Source organism: Anas acuta, chromosome 5 (assembly GCF_963932015.1).
Source record: "Anas acuta chromosome 5, bAnaAcu1.1, whole genome shotgun sequence".
NCBI lineage: Eukaryota > Metazoa > Chordata > Aves > Anseriformes > Anatidae > Anas > Anas acuta.
The window spans coordinates 39113217-39134956 of record NC_088983.1 but is presented as its reverse complement, the minus strand read 5'-3'; the positions used below and the strand labels follow the sequence as shown (position 1 = coordinate 39134956).

Sequence of the window (21740 nt, the reverse complement as noted above, 5' to 3'; positions counted from 1 at the left end):
TCACTTTCGGTAGCATAGTCTCTAAGTTTTTCATCTTTCATCACTAATACACTGCTATTTTCTAATTGTAATTCCTCGTGCTACTAAAAAAACTCAGATTTCTACTACCCTCTATCAACAAACTGGCAGACCCAGCCATGACACCTTTTTTTAAATTAGGTTGTATTAATACATTTCTGCTGTGGCAACAAAGCAATGGTTATTCAGTTACAAATATCCTCTCTGGGGGATACTTCCAGAAAAGGGTATCAAACCCAAATAATTTTGGGGACTAATACACAGACACACAGCAAATCAGTGAACAATAAATTATATAAAAGATGCTAAAGATATAAAGCAGATTGCCTAACATGCAAATGAAATGCATATCTATACAGATGAATAAAAAAAAAGTCACTGAACAAACAAGCAGGACGTATGCATTGAGTAACCCTGATTGAAAAAAAAAAAAAGAATTGAGTCACACTAGACAAAATACATGTTATGGCAATGGTACTTAAAAGATACTATTCTCAGCTCTCAGGGTTTTAAACAGCATTTCTGAGACCAACTGAATGGTCTTGTTATAAATGAAGTCTCAACTCAATCTGAATTTAGTAATATTTATAAAAGAATATTTATAAAAGGTATAAAAGGCAAGTAAGCAGCGCTGGGTGTGCAGGGAGTCTACGTTCCACCAACACGCACACACGAACATCAAACATTCTAAATATACATAACATTGCTTTACATACTAAACCCGAGTATGCCTATACATACATACAATCAGGAAAGGTAACAAACAATCCTTTAAGTTCCATGACTTAACAGTCTCCATTTTCCATTCCTTTTGAGCAATATGTCTTGCTTTAAGTTGTCAAGCAACTCGGCCTTCGGGCCTTATGTATCCCGTGCTTCCTGGATCGAAGAAAAGCATATCCATCTCCTTTTCAAGGCCAATAGGGCCTGGGTCAAAAGGCACGTCCCGGTCACCAGAGGGCGTAACAGCAAAAGCCTTCGATGGCTGTAGCAGCAGAGGGGCCGATGGCGTAGCAGTCGGATCAGTAAAGGAGCCCGCAGCTCCCTCACTGTCTGGCAAACCACACGTTTCTGACTGTGGTCCCACAGGGCTCTTTAAGGCCTCAGAGACTGCTTGCCAGGTGCTGAGCAATCCCATTGCAACCTTGTCGTTTTTAGTTGCAGAGTCCCACACCTTGACCTCAGTTTGGTCCCATATTTCAGGCTCATAAACTGTCCAATTGTTAAGAAGGAGAATAAGCTGTAAGGTTACCAGGACAGTCCTTGTTTCTAAGGATGTGTGATTCCCCATAATGCGCAACCGCTTACCAGCAAGGGGCAGTTGTGTGCGTGGGTCCACTTCTCTCAGCTTGGGCTTCCCAGCTCCAGTGCACCTGTTTCCAGCAACTTTCTGTACGAGGTTCTCTGAGCGGTTTGCTGAGTTTGGCCGAATCCATCTTCATGAGGCGATCAAAGTGCCTGTTCCCATCCTGGTCTCCGTTCTGCTAGCCTGTTCTTTTTCATTTCTTCTTTCTACTTCTTTATTGATGACATAACTTCATCGGGTTGCCTTTTTTTTTTTTTTTTTGGGTCTTGAGGGCAGGCTCCCCTCTTATACACTTCTCCCCACAGCAGTTCTTTTCAGACCATAATATCCCATTTAAAGCTCTTTAGTAGTTCAAAGACAGCCCAGTTAGTAGCACAGCTCCCAGAGCACTGTCTCTTCCAACTGCTGTACTAGAACTTCAGAATTAACGATAAGTATGGTCAGGGGTTCTGTCTACATATCCAGATATCAACGTAACACTGATTAAAAGTGTAGGCACACCACACTGTCCTGATTCGGTCAGAAACAGAATTTTATACCCCCAATATGTGACATGCACTTGGTCTCAGAGCAGTCACCCACTGCAGGCAACAGGAATACAGGAATTTATCAAAAACACCCAACAACTACATCACCACTGTACTAAAAAATAAAATAAAATAAATAAATAAATAAAGCTTTCTTCTGCGGATCACATACATACTCATAAGAAAGAAGTTCAGGTTCAGTTTGCCCTGATGATCTGACAATAAATGGTGATGAGGACCAGCGGGAAGTACCAAAACAAAGCATCCCGAAGGGATTTTGTCCATAAATACAATCCACATTTATTCAGCTACTGCAGAACTACAGCGTTTTACCCAGAAAGTGGAAATAAAGTCAATTCATTTATGTGCACAAACGCATTTCAAGTTGCACCTCCCACATCTCATGAGAATTCAGTGGCTTAACATCGCCTGCAATGGGCGATTTCTCAGACCTGCTTTGTACAGCAACCCAACGCTCCCTGCAGGAGAAAATGACCTGTAGCATACCCAGCAGGCAGATGCCCAAACACCACACACACACACACACACAAAACAAAAGCAAAAATCACTTTGCATCAATTCTTTCTTTCATTCCTGCTCTATCTTTATGACAGCATTAATTTTCTGCATAAATTACAAAAAGACTGAAAAGAAGGACTTGAGGGAAATTCATTTCAAAGTATTTGAAGTCCAGTGGTAGGCTGCTTATCTGAGAAATTAAAAAACTTGATCACTTTGTATGCAAAACTGAGCAGAAAGCAGACCACAACTTGAACTTTTTCCTCTTCTCCACATTCTCCAAATCCTTCATTTCATTACTGATTGCAGATTCAAGCCTTTTCATCACACTCTCTCTGCATCTAAAACAGAGTCTGCGTGTCCACTGACTGCCATTTTACCAAAAAGCATCAGTGGTAATAGTTCTGTAATCTTGTGAACAAGCTGTTACTAATGTAAACTGGCAGCTACAAGGATAATTTTGCCATACATTTTGAGGAAGAGATGAAAATAGTGCATTACTTCATTAAGAGAGATTTTTTTTCTGCCCAAACAGCATTTTACAGGGGCTAACAAAGGATGCAATAAGGCAAGAAAATAGACAATTATTATTGATAAGTGCATCAATATGCTTTGCTGTCTCCCTGAAAATAATTAAACCACTTTTCATTATACTTCCTCCTTCAGGGTTGCACATTATTTAGATAAGATTTTTTTCCCCTTCCAATTATTCAACAGAAAACAAGCGTTTGTAAAAGTCACTTCATTGCCATTCTTGGCAGGCAGCTTAAGCAAATCAGTATAGGAATTTGCAGATCCTTCTGCTTTTATGTGGTTTTGTTCCAGACAAGTGTAATGAAATGTAAAGACCAAAAAATTGATATTTAATAATTTGTGCATTGCACCTTATGATTTTTTTAATCAGTATTAAAAAGAGTAAATAGCATTGCCAAATATTAAATCCGTTCCACTATTTAGAGGCATACATGACACAGTAAGTTTAAATTATTTTTTTTTCCAGAAGCACTGGTTGGGAGGTCATATACATGTTTTTATGTTCACAATCTTCTCATATTACCATATTTACCTGTTTGGGCCTTTGTAGTGAGCCTCCCATGACCTTTATGCACTGTCTCTCATTAACAAACAATTTACTTCCTTACCTAGCCATCACATCTCTTCCAGTACAAATACAAGTTTATATTATTAACTGATTTTTCAACAGTTGCCAACTGTTCCAAAAGGAAAAAGCTAACATATTTTTTCTTCTTTAGACTAAAGAAGGAAGAGCCTCCAGAGAGGATTTTTCATGAAAAGAAAAAAAAGAAATTCCTGCAAAGAGTAATCCTCTTCACTAGTTTGCTCTATTGGTGACCTTTAGAGAGATCTACCAAAGCTAAAACGAACCTTAATTAGCAGAAAGGGCAACTGAGAGAACAGGTAGCATGAAGAAAAAAAGCTTTTATTCTTTACTGTACTGGATAAGAATTTTTAAGAGATTGATGAAATCCTAGAGACTGCTTCATAAATGTTGTATACTAGCACTCATCACTTTGGGTTAGCTAAAGATAGACTCAGCTATAGCAGGGACACATTCTTTTCTGAAACTTCTATTTAACATAACAGGAATGATGTGCCATTTAAAAGAAAAAAAATGACGCTCACAAGAAAGAGGTTTGGTTTTGAAGTTTCTGCCTCAAACTGTTATTATTCTTCAATGCTCACAATGCAAGATTCTAGAAGTTGTCTTACTAACTTGAACAGCAAAAATTATATATGTATACATATATTTCACCTTAATTTTTCAAGTGTCTTGTGGGTAATTCAACCAAATTAGTCACATGACTATAACTTTCAGCTTCTCTAAATCCAACATGCATCAAGAGATAAAGCAGTGAAGAACCACTGTCCGAGTCTCCAGTGCCATAAAAACAAGATGTTAAAATGTCATTTTATGACTGCGCTATAGAGTATAATTTTTACAAGCAAGAGCTAGCACACAGTAATTTCCTGACCTTTAGGGCAACTCCATTGTGAAGAAGCTCCAAGAATCATTTAGAACTTGCTGAAAATATGCGCATATCCAAATTGCCAACAAGGGCAAAGACTGGGCTATACTCATTATCCACAACAATTCCAGGACTTTATGTGCACATCATGTCTCTACTTACAACACAGTTTGCACTGTTTGCCAGACCAAGGTGCACTTTGCATATCTACAGCCCAGTAACTGCAGAACTTCAAATGCAGTTTGCAAGTGGTGAGCTCTGGTCAGTGCTCAACTGCCCAGACAACAGGCAGACTACTTCAGCTTGGGTCCCACCAGGAGGGGAACTACTCTGAGTCCACTAGTATCAAGCGTATCCCAGGCAAATTTGTACAAATATATATATATATATACGCGCACAGACACATACTCATTCTTGACAGTAACCCAGTAATGAATATGCACCCAATTAGCAACAACAAAATACTATGAGCCAAGCCAAAAACACTGAAGGAACAAACTTCTCTCATTAGCACAATTCTGAATTTTAATTTGATTCTGAATTTTACCTCCACAAATAAATTGCACTCATCACTCTGGGACAATAAGCTTCTAACACCCTTGCTAACTTAAGGCTGAAGTGGAAGGAAAAGAAATAATGAGTACGGTACCATTTAAGCTTCTGTTGCTTCCACAGGCATGATGCCTACTGCTACAAATTAACAGGAATATAAGTCAATGAAGTAAGCAAAGCAGCAAAACCTGAGTAATAGAGCCCAGAAGAGAATACAGAAAAACAACAGCTTAGTTTGCCAGGCAACTGGAAAAAACTCAAGCCATCAAAATATACCAGTGACAGAGCAATAGCCATGGCCCAGAATCATTACTCTGCTCTCTACACGTCAAAGACCCTGGCTATTTCAGAGTTAAAGATAAAGCCTGTATAGTTATCCTCTGGGAAAAGCAAAGCAAGAATAGAAACAGAGCCTTGAGGCAAGGTTCTCACATACTCCAGCAGATTCACTGGTTTTACCAGCAGGATGCATTAGTCAGTCTACCTGCTGAAGAGTTAAAGCATTACTTTAAAAAAAAATAATTGTAATAATCATGAAATACCACATACATGTTAAAATACAGAGGAATGGCTCACATGAAAGGGAACTGTAGAAAAAAGACCTCTTTCCATGCCTTACCATAGAATCACACAGGCCTAAAATCCTTTGATTATGCAAGCCAGTATGAAATATTCCTCTGTGCTTGCCACAAGGCTCCAAACCACCACTGAATCAATTATCTGTGATTTTTATGTTTCTTTAAAATACAGCCATGCCTTCTGATGGCTACATAAGGCTATGAAGCACCATCAGGCTGGCTGCAGACCCCCAGCAGGGCTCCCAAAACTACCCAGTTCCATTCATGGGAAAGCTGGAGCTCTTTTAGAATTGCCTTTGTGACAATAGAACTGTTACTTAGTTGAGTTACAGCATCACAGAATAAGTTTTCAATTAGATTTCATCACTTCTAGAAATTTTTTGCTTCTTTCATCACAACTACCTCTGATCTCCCATTTCATGTACCCAAACCAATCCCCTCACAATGTTCTCCAGGACCATTGACACAATCAGAGCCACACGACACAAGCAATGTGCTTAGCTCGGAGTCCACACGTGTTCCCTTTGTACAACTTCTCTTGGAGTCCTGCTTAGAGCAAACGTTCGGTGGCAAGAAGTTCCACTGGCTCATACACACATGTGGCTTTCACGCACCCCACCGTGCATTCAAAACACACCTCCCTGCAGAGAGAGGACCCCCACAGCTGTTTGAGCAGCAGCTCCTTACCCTGCAGGATCAGGCAGCCGCCTGCCCCTCCTGCTGGTTGCCGCTAGCACCACTTCATCATCTGCCGCAGCACGAGGTGGACCGCACAGACCCTTAGGTGAGCCAGCTTAGTTCTTCACTCGGGGTTGAAATTGCAGCTAAAGAGGAGGTGAGCCCTTGGGAGAGCTTCTCCAACACTCGAGCATCACCTTTTGCCCTTCACATCACATAGCCACCACATCATATGTGATAATTAAATCTAAGTGATGGCAGGATGCAAAATTGTCTTTTGTACAACTAACAAAATATGGAGCTTATAAAGTCATTTGTTTAAGCTAACAAAAGGTTCAGGATCATCCCTTTCAAAGTTATCCAATTACTACCATAGAGACTTGAGGAAGAAAAGTGGAACAAAACCTTCCAAATAGGTGACGCAGGAAAACAGAAAGGCATGGCCTTTTCTTTAATGGAGTACTCCTATTCATGCTTCCCCCAAAATATCCTCTTTTCCAAACTGAAAAAAAAAATCCTCTCAACTTTCCTCTTTGGTCATAAAGAATAGGAATAGAAATAGAATAGAAATAGAAGTGTTTAGTTTAGTTAGAAGTGACCTACAAACTATTCTCCAGCCCAACAGCCCAGCACTTCAGGGCTGCCCAGAAGTTAAAGCACATTGCTGAGGGCATTGTCCAGATGCCTCCTGGAGGCCAACAGGCAGGAGCACCAACCACCTCTCCAGCAAGCCTGTCACAGTGTGACCACAGCAAAGGCATTTTTCCTACTGCCCAGCCTGAACCTGCCCTGGCACATCTCTGTGCCATTCCCTCTGGTCCTGTCAACAGCTACCAGCAAGGAGAGATGGGCACCTCGCCCTCCATTTCCCCTCCTTGGGGATTTGTCAAGAACCCTGAGCTTATCCCTCAGCCTGCTCCTCTCCAGCCTAGGCAAACCCAGTGCCCCCAGCCTCTCACCCTGCTGCAACCCGCAGGCCCAGATCCCTTTCTGCAGGGCTGCTCTCCTGACGCTCATCTGCCAGCCCGTACCTGCACCCAGCATTACCCCACCCCAGGTTCTAAACACCTGAACCAAACTGCATCTAAACAGCATTTACCCTTGTTGAATTTCACACCATTTATGATTGCTCCATGCTTCAATGTACCTAGATCCCTGTGCAAGGCCTCTTGCTCCTCCCGGGTGCCAAGAGCACCTCCCCAGGTAGTACAGCCAGCAAACTCCAGACCACTGACAGGAAAGTTGAAGAGAACCGGCCTAGAGTTCAATACCCGCTAATTTATTAAGCTGCCAGTTGCTTTCTATAGAATTGCAGCAAAACCAACCGCATCCTTCTGCAGATTTTTCCTACTTAAATATAGTTGTGTAAAATGTGACCTTGAGCTACACCTTCCTGCAGTCTCTTTCTCTCATTTCTTGAGGCTGTGCTAAACGCCAGCTCTGCGCTCCACCCTTCTGCCTTCCCTTCCTTAGCACTGCCTGCACATTTTGGAGCTATTTCACTCCTTCATCAGAATTATTAATAGAAATACTGGATGCACGCAGATACAGAATGAAGCCTTGCAGAATCCCATTTAACGAACACCGATTTGACACTTGAACCGTGAAGAAGTTCCCAACCACTTGTTCACGCAGTCATCAAGAGACTTAATCTAAATCAATACACTCCAGATAAAGCAAGCCACACTTCAGTCAGGCAGATAGTGGCTCTTCACGCCTCATCGCAGTAGAGAAACTCCTGCGAAGGGAAGCTCTTCGCACCTCATTAGTAATTAAGTTCAGCTCGCGCATTGATATACATTGATCTAAATAAGTTTTTTCCTAGTTGCATTGTAGAACATGCATCAAAAGATACGTTGTTCTAGGAATCAATTTCTTCTCCTGTATGTGTTACAGTGCTCTATAGGAAAACAAATGTTTATGTATTTGAAAAAAATCCAAGCTTTTGTTACTAAGTAGCTGCCTATGAACAGATTGCTTTTTGCAGTTGCTTAGACCATAAAGTTTCAGCACATACTAATGAGGAAAAATATATCTGATGCTGATAACGTAAATTTGATGATGTCATCTTGAAACTGTCAAAGAGTGAATGCACGAGGTAAGAAAGAATGCACTAAAATCAATCTACTCTACTTCCACTTGCAACTGACACCCAAAGTCAGGAAATGAACATCGAAATAGACCTGCCCATCCCAGCCGCAGTTCAGTAGTAGCATGCATCACATGCACACACAATGTAGAATTTGTGATAAGTGAAAGAAAGTTAGAAGAATATCTTTCTTAAACCACCCTCAGAAGGACGTGGCCATGGACCATCAAAGTAAACCCCAGTATCATGCCCACAAATTTAGCTTTTTTTCTTTTATTTAAATAACCTATATTTTATAGAGAGAGCTATCCAAAATAGTACATAAAGTACTGTAACAGTAGATAAAAATCAATACATAATAACAGTATAAATATTAAAAAAAAAATCAGTACAAATAACAGTACACAAAATCAGATATGAATTGTAAGCAAAGTAGAGGAGTTAGGATAAAAGGAGATAATATTGGGCCAATTTCAACTGGATCTTTTACTTTGAGCGTTATAATTTCATATTACTAAAAATGAATAATTGCAAATGTGTTCTATTTATTTAACATAGATTAGATAAGTTAAAACAGACAGAAGCAACATAAAATTATTCAAGCTGACAGATCTGCAAAGAAATCTGCCATTTGGTAAACCAGCTGGTCATAATCAGACTTCAGATTAATACTATTTTTGAAACAAGGATGCAAAGCCTTCAGCAGTCAAGCCAGTTAAATCAATGTGCATGCTAGTTATAACACTGAACAAGTGCAAGATACTTTTTCTTTTTCACACGAAATGAGCACTTTTCTTCCCAGTTGCTAAGCCAATTCCACACTTCCATGAGAAGCGGAATCTTACTTAAACAGCAGTGCTATGGAGTTCTACAGGAAGCTATTTCCTTAATAGCTGATAGTAATTATGAAAGCTTTTAAGATTTTGATCAACATATAAACCTACCGTAAGAGTAAGTCTATTATTTATAAACAAATAGCACCCTGATCTCCTTCTACATTATCATCCATCAGAGAGGGAGAGAACTGACTCAGCAAGTACCAGGTCTTGGCAGGATTTGAAAGGAGCACAGTTATTAGTAAAATAAAAAGAATTACAGCATGCTCTAGACAATATTGTACACAATAGTGTACAAACATATGAAGTGGTGTCCAGCCCACTGGCCCACAGAAACCTAAGATGCTAACATGCCACCACTGTGCTTTCTTATCCCTGTTGTACAGGTCAGAGATAACGACCTCCTGTAGCTTCAAAAACAGGATCAGGATCCACTAAATTAAAACATCAAAAAGACAGATTTTGAAGATGCATATTGGTTTCAAATGAATGCAAATTACTAAGGAATATTACTGCCAAAATGTTATGCAATTTCACGCCAATTTCTAGCTCACCCTAAAAACTGGTAGGTGTTTCCAAGTGTTTTAATGAAGTTTGGTGTTACTGACACTCTTATGATGGTTTCCTAAACCCATTCACCTATAATTTTACTTGCATTTTACTGCTCTGTCTATAGCAGGCTCAACAAACCCATATCCAGTTATTTTAATGCAATTTGATGTAGATTTTGTCTTAAAGCTTTTCATAACTGAAGATATATAAAAAAAAAAATCGCAAACAACTAAAGGTCTGGTAATCACAAAGTACTTAAATATCTAGTTTAGCAGCAATAGTTTTATAAACAAATAAGGTAGAAATAAATTAAAAGTTATATTTTAATAACTTTTAATTATAATTCTAAATTATATTTTTTTCAGGATATAATACCAGATTATCTCAATTCTGATTATACAATGCTAGAAGAATCCTAGTAAGAAAATTCCTCCAAAATGCCAAACCAACACCAACACTGGCGAAAGGCAGCATGATCTTTCACATGTTCTACCCTGGAAAGCAAAAGGGATGAAATTGCCATACAAAGTCCTACATATTACAAAATTTCAGTGTCTCCCACCTCACTACTCCAGGGAATTTCAAGGCCCATTTGAAAAAAAAAAAAAAAGATTTTTCATAGAAGGCTGTGGGTTCCCAGCATACAGTCAGAAAAGTGATGGGATAAACCACTCACACTACCAGTATTATTACCTAGCTCTTCAGGTATGAAATTTACGCATCACCACTTGAGAAACACAGCCCCCCTGCAGCTAAAAACCAGCAGGGTTCCCCCTCACACATACTGCTTACTCTGGGTCAGGCTCCCTCTTGCTGAGCTGGTGCACTTGTCTAAAACAAGTGACCTGGCTGAACAGAGGGAGAAATAAAATAGGTCAATTTCCTGCCAGTTAAGGGCTGGATCCATTCAGAAACACAGCTTAGCTTATATCAAAAACACTAAAAGAGAACTCACATTACTGCACAGATGAAAAAATAGAGAGCAAGAAGGACCTCCGTTTCATAAGGGGTAAATGTTCTGACTAGCTCAGACTAACACTAGGCATCACCAGCTGTGTGTTGCCACAGCTGTTGACACTATGGCTAGATCACTGGGAGCACATCAGTAAATGCAAGGTCTGTGACAGGTGTGCTATGAAAGCATATGGTGCTTAATGCCAAAAGACTCCAGCACAGGAAAAGCATGATGCTTAAATATTGATTAGCGGAGTTCTGGGAAACCCTTAGCTCTTGCTTCACTTCACACATAGCCTATACAAACAAATGAAGTCACTGTGCTAGGCTAAAACAAAGAGCATAGCAAAGTCAGTAACACAGTGATCAGGCAAAACGTATTGTAAATTGCCCAAAAAAATATATATCTTTGAACTGCTTCCTAAAATACTTCAAACAATAATCCAGATGAAAAAGCATTCATATAATGTTTGATTCCCTTACTGAGTACATCTTTTAAATTATGAAATGTGTCATGCTGAGACAATTACAGCACTACTGGAGAGAATGTAGATACAGATGTGTTTTAACTTGGTAAGAAACAGACCAACAACTCAAAATCAACTCAGGATGTTTTTTTCAGCTAATACCAATACTAAACTTCCACCCTATGCCTCTGTGGCTCATGAGGGAGCACTACTGTTTCATACCCAGAATTCAAACTTGTCTGCACACATCAGTATGAAATCAGAAATCTGTATTGCGAACAAGTGAAATTGCCAACCAGTGCTCTAGGTAACTGTACCAATCCAGCTGCATTTTTCTCCTTAAAATGAGTGCTAAAATGCATCTAAATGCAGTGACAAGAGGCCAAATATTTTGTGATTTTTGAAACCCATCAGCATCCGTGGGTGTTCTAATACAGATAAAACATTGGCTGGGTCCAACTGAAGCCACGGCATCATAAAAGTCACAATGAATCTAATCAACCTGATCCTGAAAATGGGGTAGCAGCTGGTCTGTCTACATTAGTACTCCCAGTGCTGCCAACACCAATCAGCATTAGGTTGGGATTGCAATCTTTCTGCCTTTCCGCGGACGATCATGATTTCTATGTTTCATCAATGCTAAAGAAAGCAAGACAATCTGAATGTCATACTGCAAATCCCCAAATTAGAATATTCTATTATAAATTATTTTTCTAAAAGGTGTAGTGTAGATCTCGTACTCTGGTGGGTTGTATAAAGTGTCTGAACATCTCCAGAGCAAACTGACAGCGTAGTTGTGGTACAGGTAGGCACGTCTGTGTCACCTTTAACATGTTGCCACACTTTATATATTTAGCCAAAGCATAGGCTTCGCGTGGGGTGAGTGACGGCACGTGTTCGGGTCCCTCAGACACCCGCTCCGCAGGCTGAGCACGTCCCCGTGTTTGCAGTGCCAGTACCGCTGGCTGGACGAGACACGCGCTCCTTTCAGCTTGCAATCAGCTGCGTCAAAAACGCTCATCAGCTCCTCATCTCTATTTGCAAACAGCGCTGCACTTCCCCAACAAGGCTCTCGCTTCACCGCACAGGCGGGCTTGGCCAGAAGCCCCCTCGCGGCTCCCCCTCCCCCCCCAAGCACGCTTCAGCCACGCCGCGGAGCCCGCCCGGCCGCACCGAGGGGAGGCAGCGGCATCAGCCCCGCCTCCCCCCTCTCCCATGCCGCGGAGGGCGGGCTCTGCTCTTCCTCCTCCTCCTCCTCCTCCTTACCCGCCGGTAGTGGTGGTGGGCAGCAGGCGGCGGCGCTGCTCCGCGGCCCCGGGGCTCTCGCCTGCCCCGGCCCCCGCCTCCGCCTCCTCGGTGCCCGTGAGCGCCGCCTCTTCCCCGGCCCCCGGCTCCTCCTCGGCCGTGGCCGTCTCTGCCGCTGCCTTCAGCCGCCGGCTCGGCCGGCCTCTCTGCGCCGCCCGGCCGCCTCCGGCCGTGCCGCCCGCCTTCCCTGCGGGGCCGGCTGCCGCCCCGCTCCGGCTGCATGGCCGAGCCGTTCCGCAGCGCTCCGCAGCGCACCGCCTGTGGCCGGGCCGGCCCGTGCCGCGCCGGTCCCCGCCTCCTGCCGGAAAGAGGCCGGTGGCGGAGGCCGGGAGAGGGAAATGGCGGCGCCGCGCGGCAGCGGGCCCGGCGCGCGGGAGGCCGCGCGGGCACCTCGCCTCACCTCACCTCACCTCACCGCACCGCGCCGCCGCGGCCGGGGTACCTCCGCCTGGTCCTTCGCAAAGGGCGAGGAGTGAAAAAAGTTTTCCACTCGTGCTTAAGACAAACAACCGTGTATTGCATGTGCAGAAAATAGACATCTTGGTCAAAGCTGAGTAAAGTTACGTGTTCTGCATCACGGGAGGCAAAAAAGTGACCCAGTCCTGGCTGACAGCTGTTTGTATGCAAACCGTGTGACAGAAACCCTGAGAAGTGACCCTGCACACTCCTGAAGCATGGAGGATACAGACAGCGGACAGGGGGACAGCTTTGTCCCTTTTAGCTAGGATAGTTTGTCCGGCTGTGTCTGAGCTACAGGACGGGCCCAGGGAGGTTCCTCAATTCCCCTCCATCACGCGTGCTCCATTGGTTTTGACTGCACATGCTGTCACTTGACAGTACACATTAAAATATCAATCTGTTTTTGCAGAGTTTTTAAACCCAGTAATCCTTACAGCAAAAATGCTGCCAGAACTCCCACACTGTGAAATCATAGGCTCTAGTGTCTCTGCACTACCACTGCCCATGGTAAGGGCTGCTTCTGGGGCACAATGCTCAGCAAACCAGTAAAATTAGAATGACTCCGGTGCCACATGCAAGCAAATAAATCAAGTAATGGGGAGCTGCACTAGCAAGCACGTTGCACAGACATCCAAATTATTCCATATGCAGCCAGCAAAGGCCTGGCAGACCTAGCGCTGAGCTAGAGCTAATAAACCCTATCGAACCCAAGCTGTGCTTGCATCTGTGGCACAATTTATCTGTGACATGAACAATCTGCCTGCAGATAACTGTAAGCTGACTATATGCACAAATTTAACAACTCACAGTAATTAGTACTTACAGATAGTTTGAAAAAAATATCAGTAATATTTGGCAACAAATAGCAAATATCATTAAAACTCGTAAGTGTGAGGTTCATGCATCAATAATTATGAGACAGATAGCAAAGTCATGATATTGTACATGTGCATTTTGATTTTGTAATTTAATTTTGATCTCCCTGTTATTATCTATTGTGATAGACAATTAACATAAATTATGTTACCATAGCACACATAAGACCCACTCAGAGACACTATTGCCTTGAGTGATACACAAATAGAGAACAAAAGGTAACACCACAAAGCGTTAGCATGGAAGTATGAGACAAAAGATGATGCGGCATGAGGAGATGATGAGAGTGGTCAGAATGCCAAGAAGAAATATTTGCATGCTAGCAGCTTAGCTACTGTCAATTTTTATAGGCATCATAGTAACACAATCCATTAGGGAGGGAACATGATGATAATGAGTGCTTTACCTGGTGACAATGACTAAGTTTTTGTCATTGATTATTGAGAGCTCATACCAAGCACAAAGAACAACACTAGAGAAAGCAAGAACCACTGAGATGAGTTGTTAGCAGCTCCCCCAAATGTTTTATTTTGGCTCCCTTTGTGATGCACTTAACCTTCACAATACACCTCTGACTTCCGTTTATACATGAATTACAATTTCTATACCTTATTATCTGTTGCCCCTACCAAAAGTCATTTCAAACCAGCAACAATCATGTTGGGGCAACACCAATTTCTACTCCTTTTGCTCTGTGGTCTGCAGTCTGTATAGGATAGCTTCAGCAGTCTTTAATCCTAATTCCTAGTTTTAGATACAAGAGACCTAAGAGGGGGGCATACTTGCTGCCTATGACAAAAGACAAAGCATCACAATTTCTATTCTCTATTATTGTGAGAAAGGTATTATCATTAGGAAAAAAAAATAAAAAGAGGGGGGATCAGAAGTTCAAACAGTCTCCTATAATCATACTAACTGACTGCTCAACCCCAGGTGTTAGGCAAATGTAGAAGGCAGCCAAATAGAGGTTTATCTGTGTGCCTGTTTGACGTTCATAGCTCACTTTTAAGACTGTCTCAAGCCTTTCCTGAAATCTTGCAACTTTCAAAATAAGGCTGGTAGAGCACTAGTAGTGTTTCAGTTATGTTAGCTGTTGGGGCATGGCACATCTCCCTTATAGGAGCTCTGGTGACTAAGTTCAAGCTTAGCTGGCTGAGTCCAAGGTCAGCTCCTTCGTTGGTATGAGCTGTTATGAAGAAAGCAAGAAGTGAGGGCCTCCCTTTCATTTTTTCTAGTAGGTGTCTGTCGATTATAGAACCAGGACGAAAACTCTTTCCTCACTTGGGACTTGTTAGGACTTCAGCGGCACTTCAGCTATTCTTAGCTGCTAGACTGGCTCTTGAGGCCACAGGAGACAAGCATACAGATGGTCAACATGCATATATTATGATGATTATGATTATTGCTAGGCTGCAAGGCCTACACATGGACTAGAATCCCATTGAGCTAGTCCCAATATGTGTCGTGCATAAACAGAATACACTTGTATGAACATCTAAATATAAGACAGGAGTTGACAAAGAGATGGATACAGATGGAGGAGCACCATTTTGGTTAGTATGATAGCCAGTGGTACCACTACACCAGCCAGCTTACCATTATTGAATTTCATCACAAAAAGAGATAATCATTATGGAGTGTTTGAGGAAGAAATAGGAGGAAATATGGTATACATTTGTGGATATGTAGGAAATACTGGATAACAAAAGTGAATGAAGGGGAAAATTAAGATAAAATAAAAATAACATAAAAGGACAATGAAAGAAAATTAGATGCTTTTCTGAAAATTCAACAAGTGGCTATAAAATATTGATATATTCAGCAGCCAACTACTTGGTACAAAAATAGATGATGACAAGTGGGAAAAGGACAGGCTGTGAAAGCTTGCAGTTAATGCAAGACACTTGCCAAGACTGAACAAAACAATGTTTTGAGAGTTAGGATGAAAGATGAAAAAACAGAGTAAGGGTATGGATGGATATAAAGAACCACAAAATAGAGATCTTGTACAGAGAAAATCCTGAAGACTTTAATAAGTGACCTATGTGATATGACCTATGTGATAATTTTAGCTGAACCTATACCTGCTGTGAAAAAAGGGGATCTTCTTACCTGATTTTTACTGACTAGATACCCAATAAATAAACTACTAATAATTTATCTTCCATTTCTGACTTTAAAATCTAATAACTGTATGATTATTCTGAAATTATACAGCCTAACAAGATTAAGCATTAAACAAGTGATTATCATCATCTGATATGATGGAATGACTTGAAAAACATCAGAGATTTGTGAAAGAACCAAATTAGGCATGCATTTACAGGAACGAGAAAAAAGCAGTGAAGAATTACACCATATTAGAGAGACTGTATGGACATCAGAGATGTATTCATTAATAGAGTGACAGTGGTTCTGTTTTCTCTTTCTGCTGCATATGCAATCTACAGCATTATTTTTGTTGCATTATTTGTCACTGTTGTCATCCATTGATGATTCCTCTTCACTTTACTCCTTTCCATCTTTAATACTATCATTCACTCACCTGTCTACCCAAACTGCACTTCCACACCTCACCAGTCTCCTCTGTCCCAAGATCTTCCAATTAAGAAAAGTCCTTTCTGCCTCACTTATTTTTCCAAAAATGTATTTGTGGCCTTGCCTACTTGCTAAACTCAAAAGTTCCCCATCCATTGCCCCAAGCACTTCTAACACCTGATTGTTTCCCGATGCCGCTATGCCAGCATGGTTCCTTTCTCCCCATGCATCCTCAGTTCCCTCTTTTTACCTTTCCATTGATGGTTTCAAAACAGTGACTTCCCTAAATTTTCCAAAGACAATTTCTGAAATCTTGACGTGTCTTCTACAAAGTACTGTAAGGAACAACACTGTCACTCACTGTCTCATTACACTGCAAAGCTTTAAATGTCTGTCTCATGTAGAGTGTCTCCTAAGGTATTCTAAATGTAAGAGCTGGCATGATCGAACATCTTATGAAACAATAATTGTTTTGATTGCATTTAGAAATGTCATAAGATGCTAGAGTACATTGTCCTAGAATATACACTTGTGTGTTTTACTTATGTTCACATCTGTAGAAACAATAATCACAATGCAGAAAGAACACAATTTAATAGACTGCTTTACAAGTGTTTCATGGTAACTTTAATGGAAGTCTATGCTATTTAATGAGCTCCTTTCTTTTTCTCTCACTTTTTTTTTTTTCCTTTGATATTTACAGCTGCCTCCAAAAGAATATTTTCAAGTGCAGAAAGCAATATGCAACAGTCAAGAGCCTCATGACAATAGACCAAGAACAAGAATGGAAGTAAATTTATTCAGCAATTCTACTGTTATAAACAGTTCATCCATCAACCATAAACAGTTAGAAGGGCATAGCCTGTGGGAAGTTATTACTATTGCCACTGTAACTGCAATTGTAAGCTTAATAACCATAGTGGGAAATATTCTTGTGATGATATCCTTCAAGGTTAACAGTCAGCTCAAAACCGTTAACAATTATTACTTGCTCAGCCTTGCCTGTGCAGACCTCATCATTGGAATATTTTCTATGAACCTCTATACATCTTATATACTCATAGGCCATTGGTCTCTTGGAAGTCTGGCATGTGATCTGTGGCTAGCGCTGGATTATGTAGCTAGCAATGCCTCAGTAATGAACCTTCTAGTCATCAGCTTTGACAGATATTTTTCCATCACAAGGCCTTTAACATACAGGGCTAAACGCACACCCAAAAGAGCTGGCATCATGATTGGTCTAGCTTGGCTAATTTCTTTCATTTTGTGGGCACCTGTTATCTTGTGCTGGCAGTATTTTGTTGGTGAACGAACAGTACCACCTGAGGAATGCCAGATACAGTTCTTATATGAGCCCATTATCACCTTTGGTACTGCAATTGCTGCTTTTTATATTCCAGTGTCTGTGATGACCATTTTGTATTGCCGCATCTATAAAGAGACGGAGAAACGTACCAAGGACCTTGCTGAACTTCAGGGTTCTGAGTCTGTGGCAGAGTTTGAGATGATAAAGCCTCAGAAAGCTCTTCTGAAGTCTTGTTTCAGTTGCAAGCAACAAAATTTAGTCAAAAGAGAGAGATGTCAGGCTTCCTGGTCTTCATCTAGTCGAAGTACATCAGCTACAGTGAAAGCATCTCAGGCAGCGAGTACTTGCAATGACTGGTCTAAGGCTGACCAGTTAACCACCTGCAGCAGCTATGCATCTTCAGAAGAAGAGGATAAACTTGCCACTGATTCAGTTTTCCAAGTAGCTTACAAAAGTCCATCTAAAGATAACGAAGAAGAGTTTAATGAAAAGGAGAGTAAGGATGTTGATGTCAAAGACCAACCTGAAGAAAATGATTTTGAGGCCCAGAAATATTTTTTATCACCTGCCAAAGGCCAAAAAAATAAAAAATGTGTGGCCTATAAATTCCGCTTGGTGGTTAAGGCTGATGGCACTCAGGAAGCCAACAATGGCTGCCGTAAAGTAAAAATAACTCCTTGTTCTGCTGCTATGTCAAAGGATCCTTCCATCAAAAGCATGGATCCAAATATAAATAACCAAATCACTAAAAGGAAAAGGATGGTTCTTATAAAGGAACGCAAAGCAGCACAGACTTTAAGTGCCATTCTTTTGGCATTTATCATCACGTGGACTCCCTACAATATAATGGTTTTGATCTCCACATTCTGCTCTGACTGCATTCCCCTGACACTGTGGCACCTCGGATATTGGCTATGCTATGTGAACAGCACTGTTAACCCCATTTGTTATGCTCTCTGTAACAAAACTTTCAGGAAAACTTTTAAGATGCTGCTTTTCTGCCAGTGGAAAAAGAAAAAAGTGGAAGAGAAACTATACTGGCAGGGTAATACCAGACTGCCGTAACTGCTCTTATATAAGCGATAAAGGGAAAAATAGATATTGACATCATAGCCCAACAAATGGGCTGTAATTCTGTCTTGTCAAAGCTATTCCTTTATATGTCTAGGGGTTAAAAAAAAAACAGTCAGCAAAAAAGTGATGTTGTGCATTAAAATAGTGTGTTTGGGATAAAGAAGTCAGTGGCTGCTGTAAACAGCACAGGGTATTTGTGATTATGCAGTAGATCTGCATTAAAGATATTATGTTTGGGGTCTTCTGTTCTTTCTTTCAGCCTGAGAAAGTGTAGGTATTTTATAAACGAATAGATATTAGAGTGTGATTGCCATCCAATCATCAGATCAGGTCATCCAGCAAATTTCCCTGTAGCACAGAACTGTTTCTTCTTACAGTTCCTTTGTTCCTTCCTAGTGTATTGTCTATTTATTTTTCAATGGAGCAAGCAATGGAGCATGTACTAATTCTAAAATTTCCACCATAAGGATGACTTTTCAGGGGACAGAGGAAGGGCTCAGAGGGGAGGAAATAGATAATGTATGTTATATATAAAGAATCCTGTCCCCATCTCAGTTCCATCATGCAAGTCAATGTCATCTAAAAAATGGTAATAGTTAGCAAATACTCAAATTTGCATTTCTCAATTTCCCAATGCCTCAGAAGGAAATTCTAAAAATGTATGTGATAGTGACAATAGTACAAATCAGAATTGACTATAAATCATGATGGACACAGTCTATCTACTTTACAGTGTAGGACATACAGAATAACCTTTTTGAAATCTCTCTGTTGCACTCCCCCTTGACTACAAAGTTTCCCTTAATGATGGAATGATGCACAACACAAGTAAAATGTATATTGAAGCCCTGCACATTCTCCTGTGTATTATGAAATTATTGAAAACAGTGACAGAATTGGTATTTCTGAAAGAAGAATGATTTTTAAAGTACTTTTTGATTATTTATGTAAATCTTTAAAGACACTTTGCACTTTCATAGCACTTTTATCTCTAAATAGCTTTATAAATCAGCATTAGGTGTTTGAAAACGTAAGTTTTCTCCTGTCAATATCTTCCAGTCCAACAGAACCATGTCCGCCACATGTGCCAGTACTGGGGCTTGGAGACAGCCTCTCTTAGGGCTGCAGCTTCTGGGACTGGTGTGTACTGGCCTGATAGCAATGAGCTGAGAATCTGTCCACTAGTTGAGGTTTGCCAGGGCTCTGGATATAGATAGACACTCATGTGCCTGTCTGGTATCTGTGTTAGATTGGCAGTCCTGCAACATCAACTGAGTAAGTGCAAACGTAACGGGTGCTTTTAACACAAAGTCACTGGAATGGAACTGATAACCTGGCTCATTGTGGTGGAAACAAACATGAAGCCTCAGAAAAGGCCATGTGAAAACAAAGTTAATGGTGACAGGAGTCGCAGAAAGTGAAGTCTTAAAGTAAACAAGTGTTTATGAATAAGTGAGAAAGAACTCCATGTACCTCACTGAGTCCATGTCACAAGGTTCAGATGCAGCTTTAGCGTTTCTGTCAAAATTCAGGGTGAGATGCTCTGGAGTATAAGTTTGGGCCAATCTTTGTATTTTATCTACATGTTAGTGGGACATTGTAGTGGTGTTGTGACCCAGCTGCACATTCAGGGATTGTGTTAGTCATCCTGAACGTACAATTATGCTCAGTGAAATCATTCATATAATTTATTAAATTATTGTACCATCAACATGTTTCCCTACAGATATATAATTCCTTCATGTCAGCAATCACAGTACAAGTAATTAATATTTTTTATCCCCAATCTCCAGAGGGGAAATTGTGTCAGTGAAAGATTAGCTCTGTAGTAATGTAAAAATATGTTCTCTAAATTCACATGATTGACTTTGTAACACACCATACTGTGCCTATTATTTTTTGTGCATCAGCACGATTGCTTATTAAAGGAAAGCATGGGTCTTTGTGAAGAACCTTTCATCATTTTTTTCTGTCACTATCCAGAGCTTTTCCTGTGTACAGTAACTATGTACAAGTCAGTTGTTATAGTGGGTAATTTTATATTACATTGGATCAGACATTCTGTAAACTGTGTTTGATTTTTAGCAAATGAATGTGTCCCTCTGTGGCACAAGCTGTAGTTTAAGGCAAAATTTATGAGGTAGTAACAGTTCCTGCTAGCTGCGGTGTGTTTCTAAAGTAAAGCATTGGCTTCTACATCTGAAATTAAATGAAATATTTTTTTGTTAGTTTTGGCTTCTGCTGAACTGGAGTGTTCTGTAAATGTTTATGGACTCTGTGCTCAGTAAATGTATTAGAATAGATGGTGATGGATACAACAATGTTGGTTTGCTGTAATTGTGAAATGTGTGCTCAAACTATGCTGCTAGCACTTCACAGTGTGAGATGTTACATTGCCAAACCCGGGTATATTGTAAATACCTTGAATTATATAAAGAGGTGTTTGTTGCTTTATTATGTGGGATGTTTACTCTTAAAAACAACAAAAACATGATTCTCATTAGAGTATGAGTTAGTACTTTTCATTTTGTGTTCAAGCTCTATAAAGCTTCCTTTAAAAAGTGTTGTGGGACTTTTGCAGTGTAAAATGATCTTGTTATTTGTATTTAACAGAATCACAGAATTGTAAGGGTTGGAAGGGACCTCAAGAGATCATCGAGTCCAACCTCCCTGCCAAAGCAGGTTCCCTAGAGCAGGCTGCCCAGGTAGGTGTCCAGACAGGCCTTGAATATCTCCAGAGAAGGAGACTCCACAACCTCCCTAGGCAGCCTGTTCCAGTGCTACGTCACCCTCACTGTAAAGAAGTTTTTTCACATATTGATGCAGAACGTCCTGTGAACCATTTTGTGGCCATTGCCTCTTGTCCTGTCCACACAAACCAGTGAAAAGAGGTTGGCCAAATCCCTCTGTCTCCCAAACTTAAGATATTTATCAACATCGATAAGATTCCCCTCTCAGTCTTCTCAAGGCTTAACAGACCCAGGTCTCTCAGGGAAGATGCTTAAGGCCCTGTATCATTTTTTTGTGGCCCTCTGCTGGACTCTTTCCATGAGATCCCCATCTTTTTTGTACCAGGAATTTCTGTCCTTTTAATGAAACTTTTACTGATCATTTTGAA

The 21740-nt window shown here is 40.8% G+C and overlaps 2 protein-coding genes across 2 annotated transcripts in view; one reads left to right on the top strand and one right to left on the bottom strand.

Moving 5' to 3' along the window:
* Positions 1–12687, bottom strand: part of AVEN (apoptosis and caspase activation inhibitor) — a 99504-nt gene extending 86817 nt beyond the window's left edge. The window contains exon 1 of the mRNA XM_068684308.1: positions 12331–12687. Coding sequence (XP_068540409.1) covers positions 12331–12591 — 261 coding nt within the window. The 5' untranslated portion in view covers positions 12592–12687. The remainder of the gene's footprint in view (positions 1–12330) is intronic.
* The window catches only part of CHRM5 (cholinergic receptor muscarinic 5), a 50889-nt gene extending 32118 nt beyond the window's left edge, over positions 1–18771 (top strand). Inside the window, exon 2 of the mRNA XM_068684292.1 lies at positions 16946–18771. Coding sequence (XP_068540393.1) covers positions 17027–18613 — 1587 coding nt within the window. The 5' untranslated portion in view covers positions 16946–17026 and the 3' untranslated portion in view covers positions 18614–18771. The remainder of the gene's footprint in view (positions 1–16945) is intronic.
* The last annotated feature ends 2969 nt before the right edge of the window (positions 18772–21740 follow it).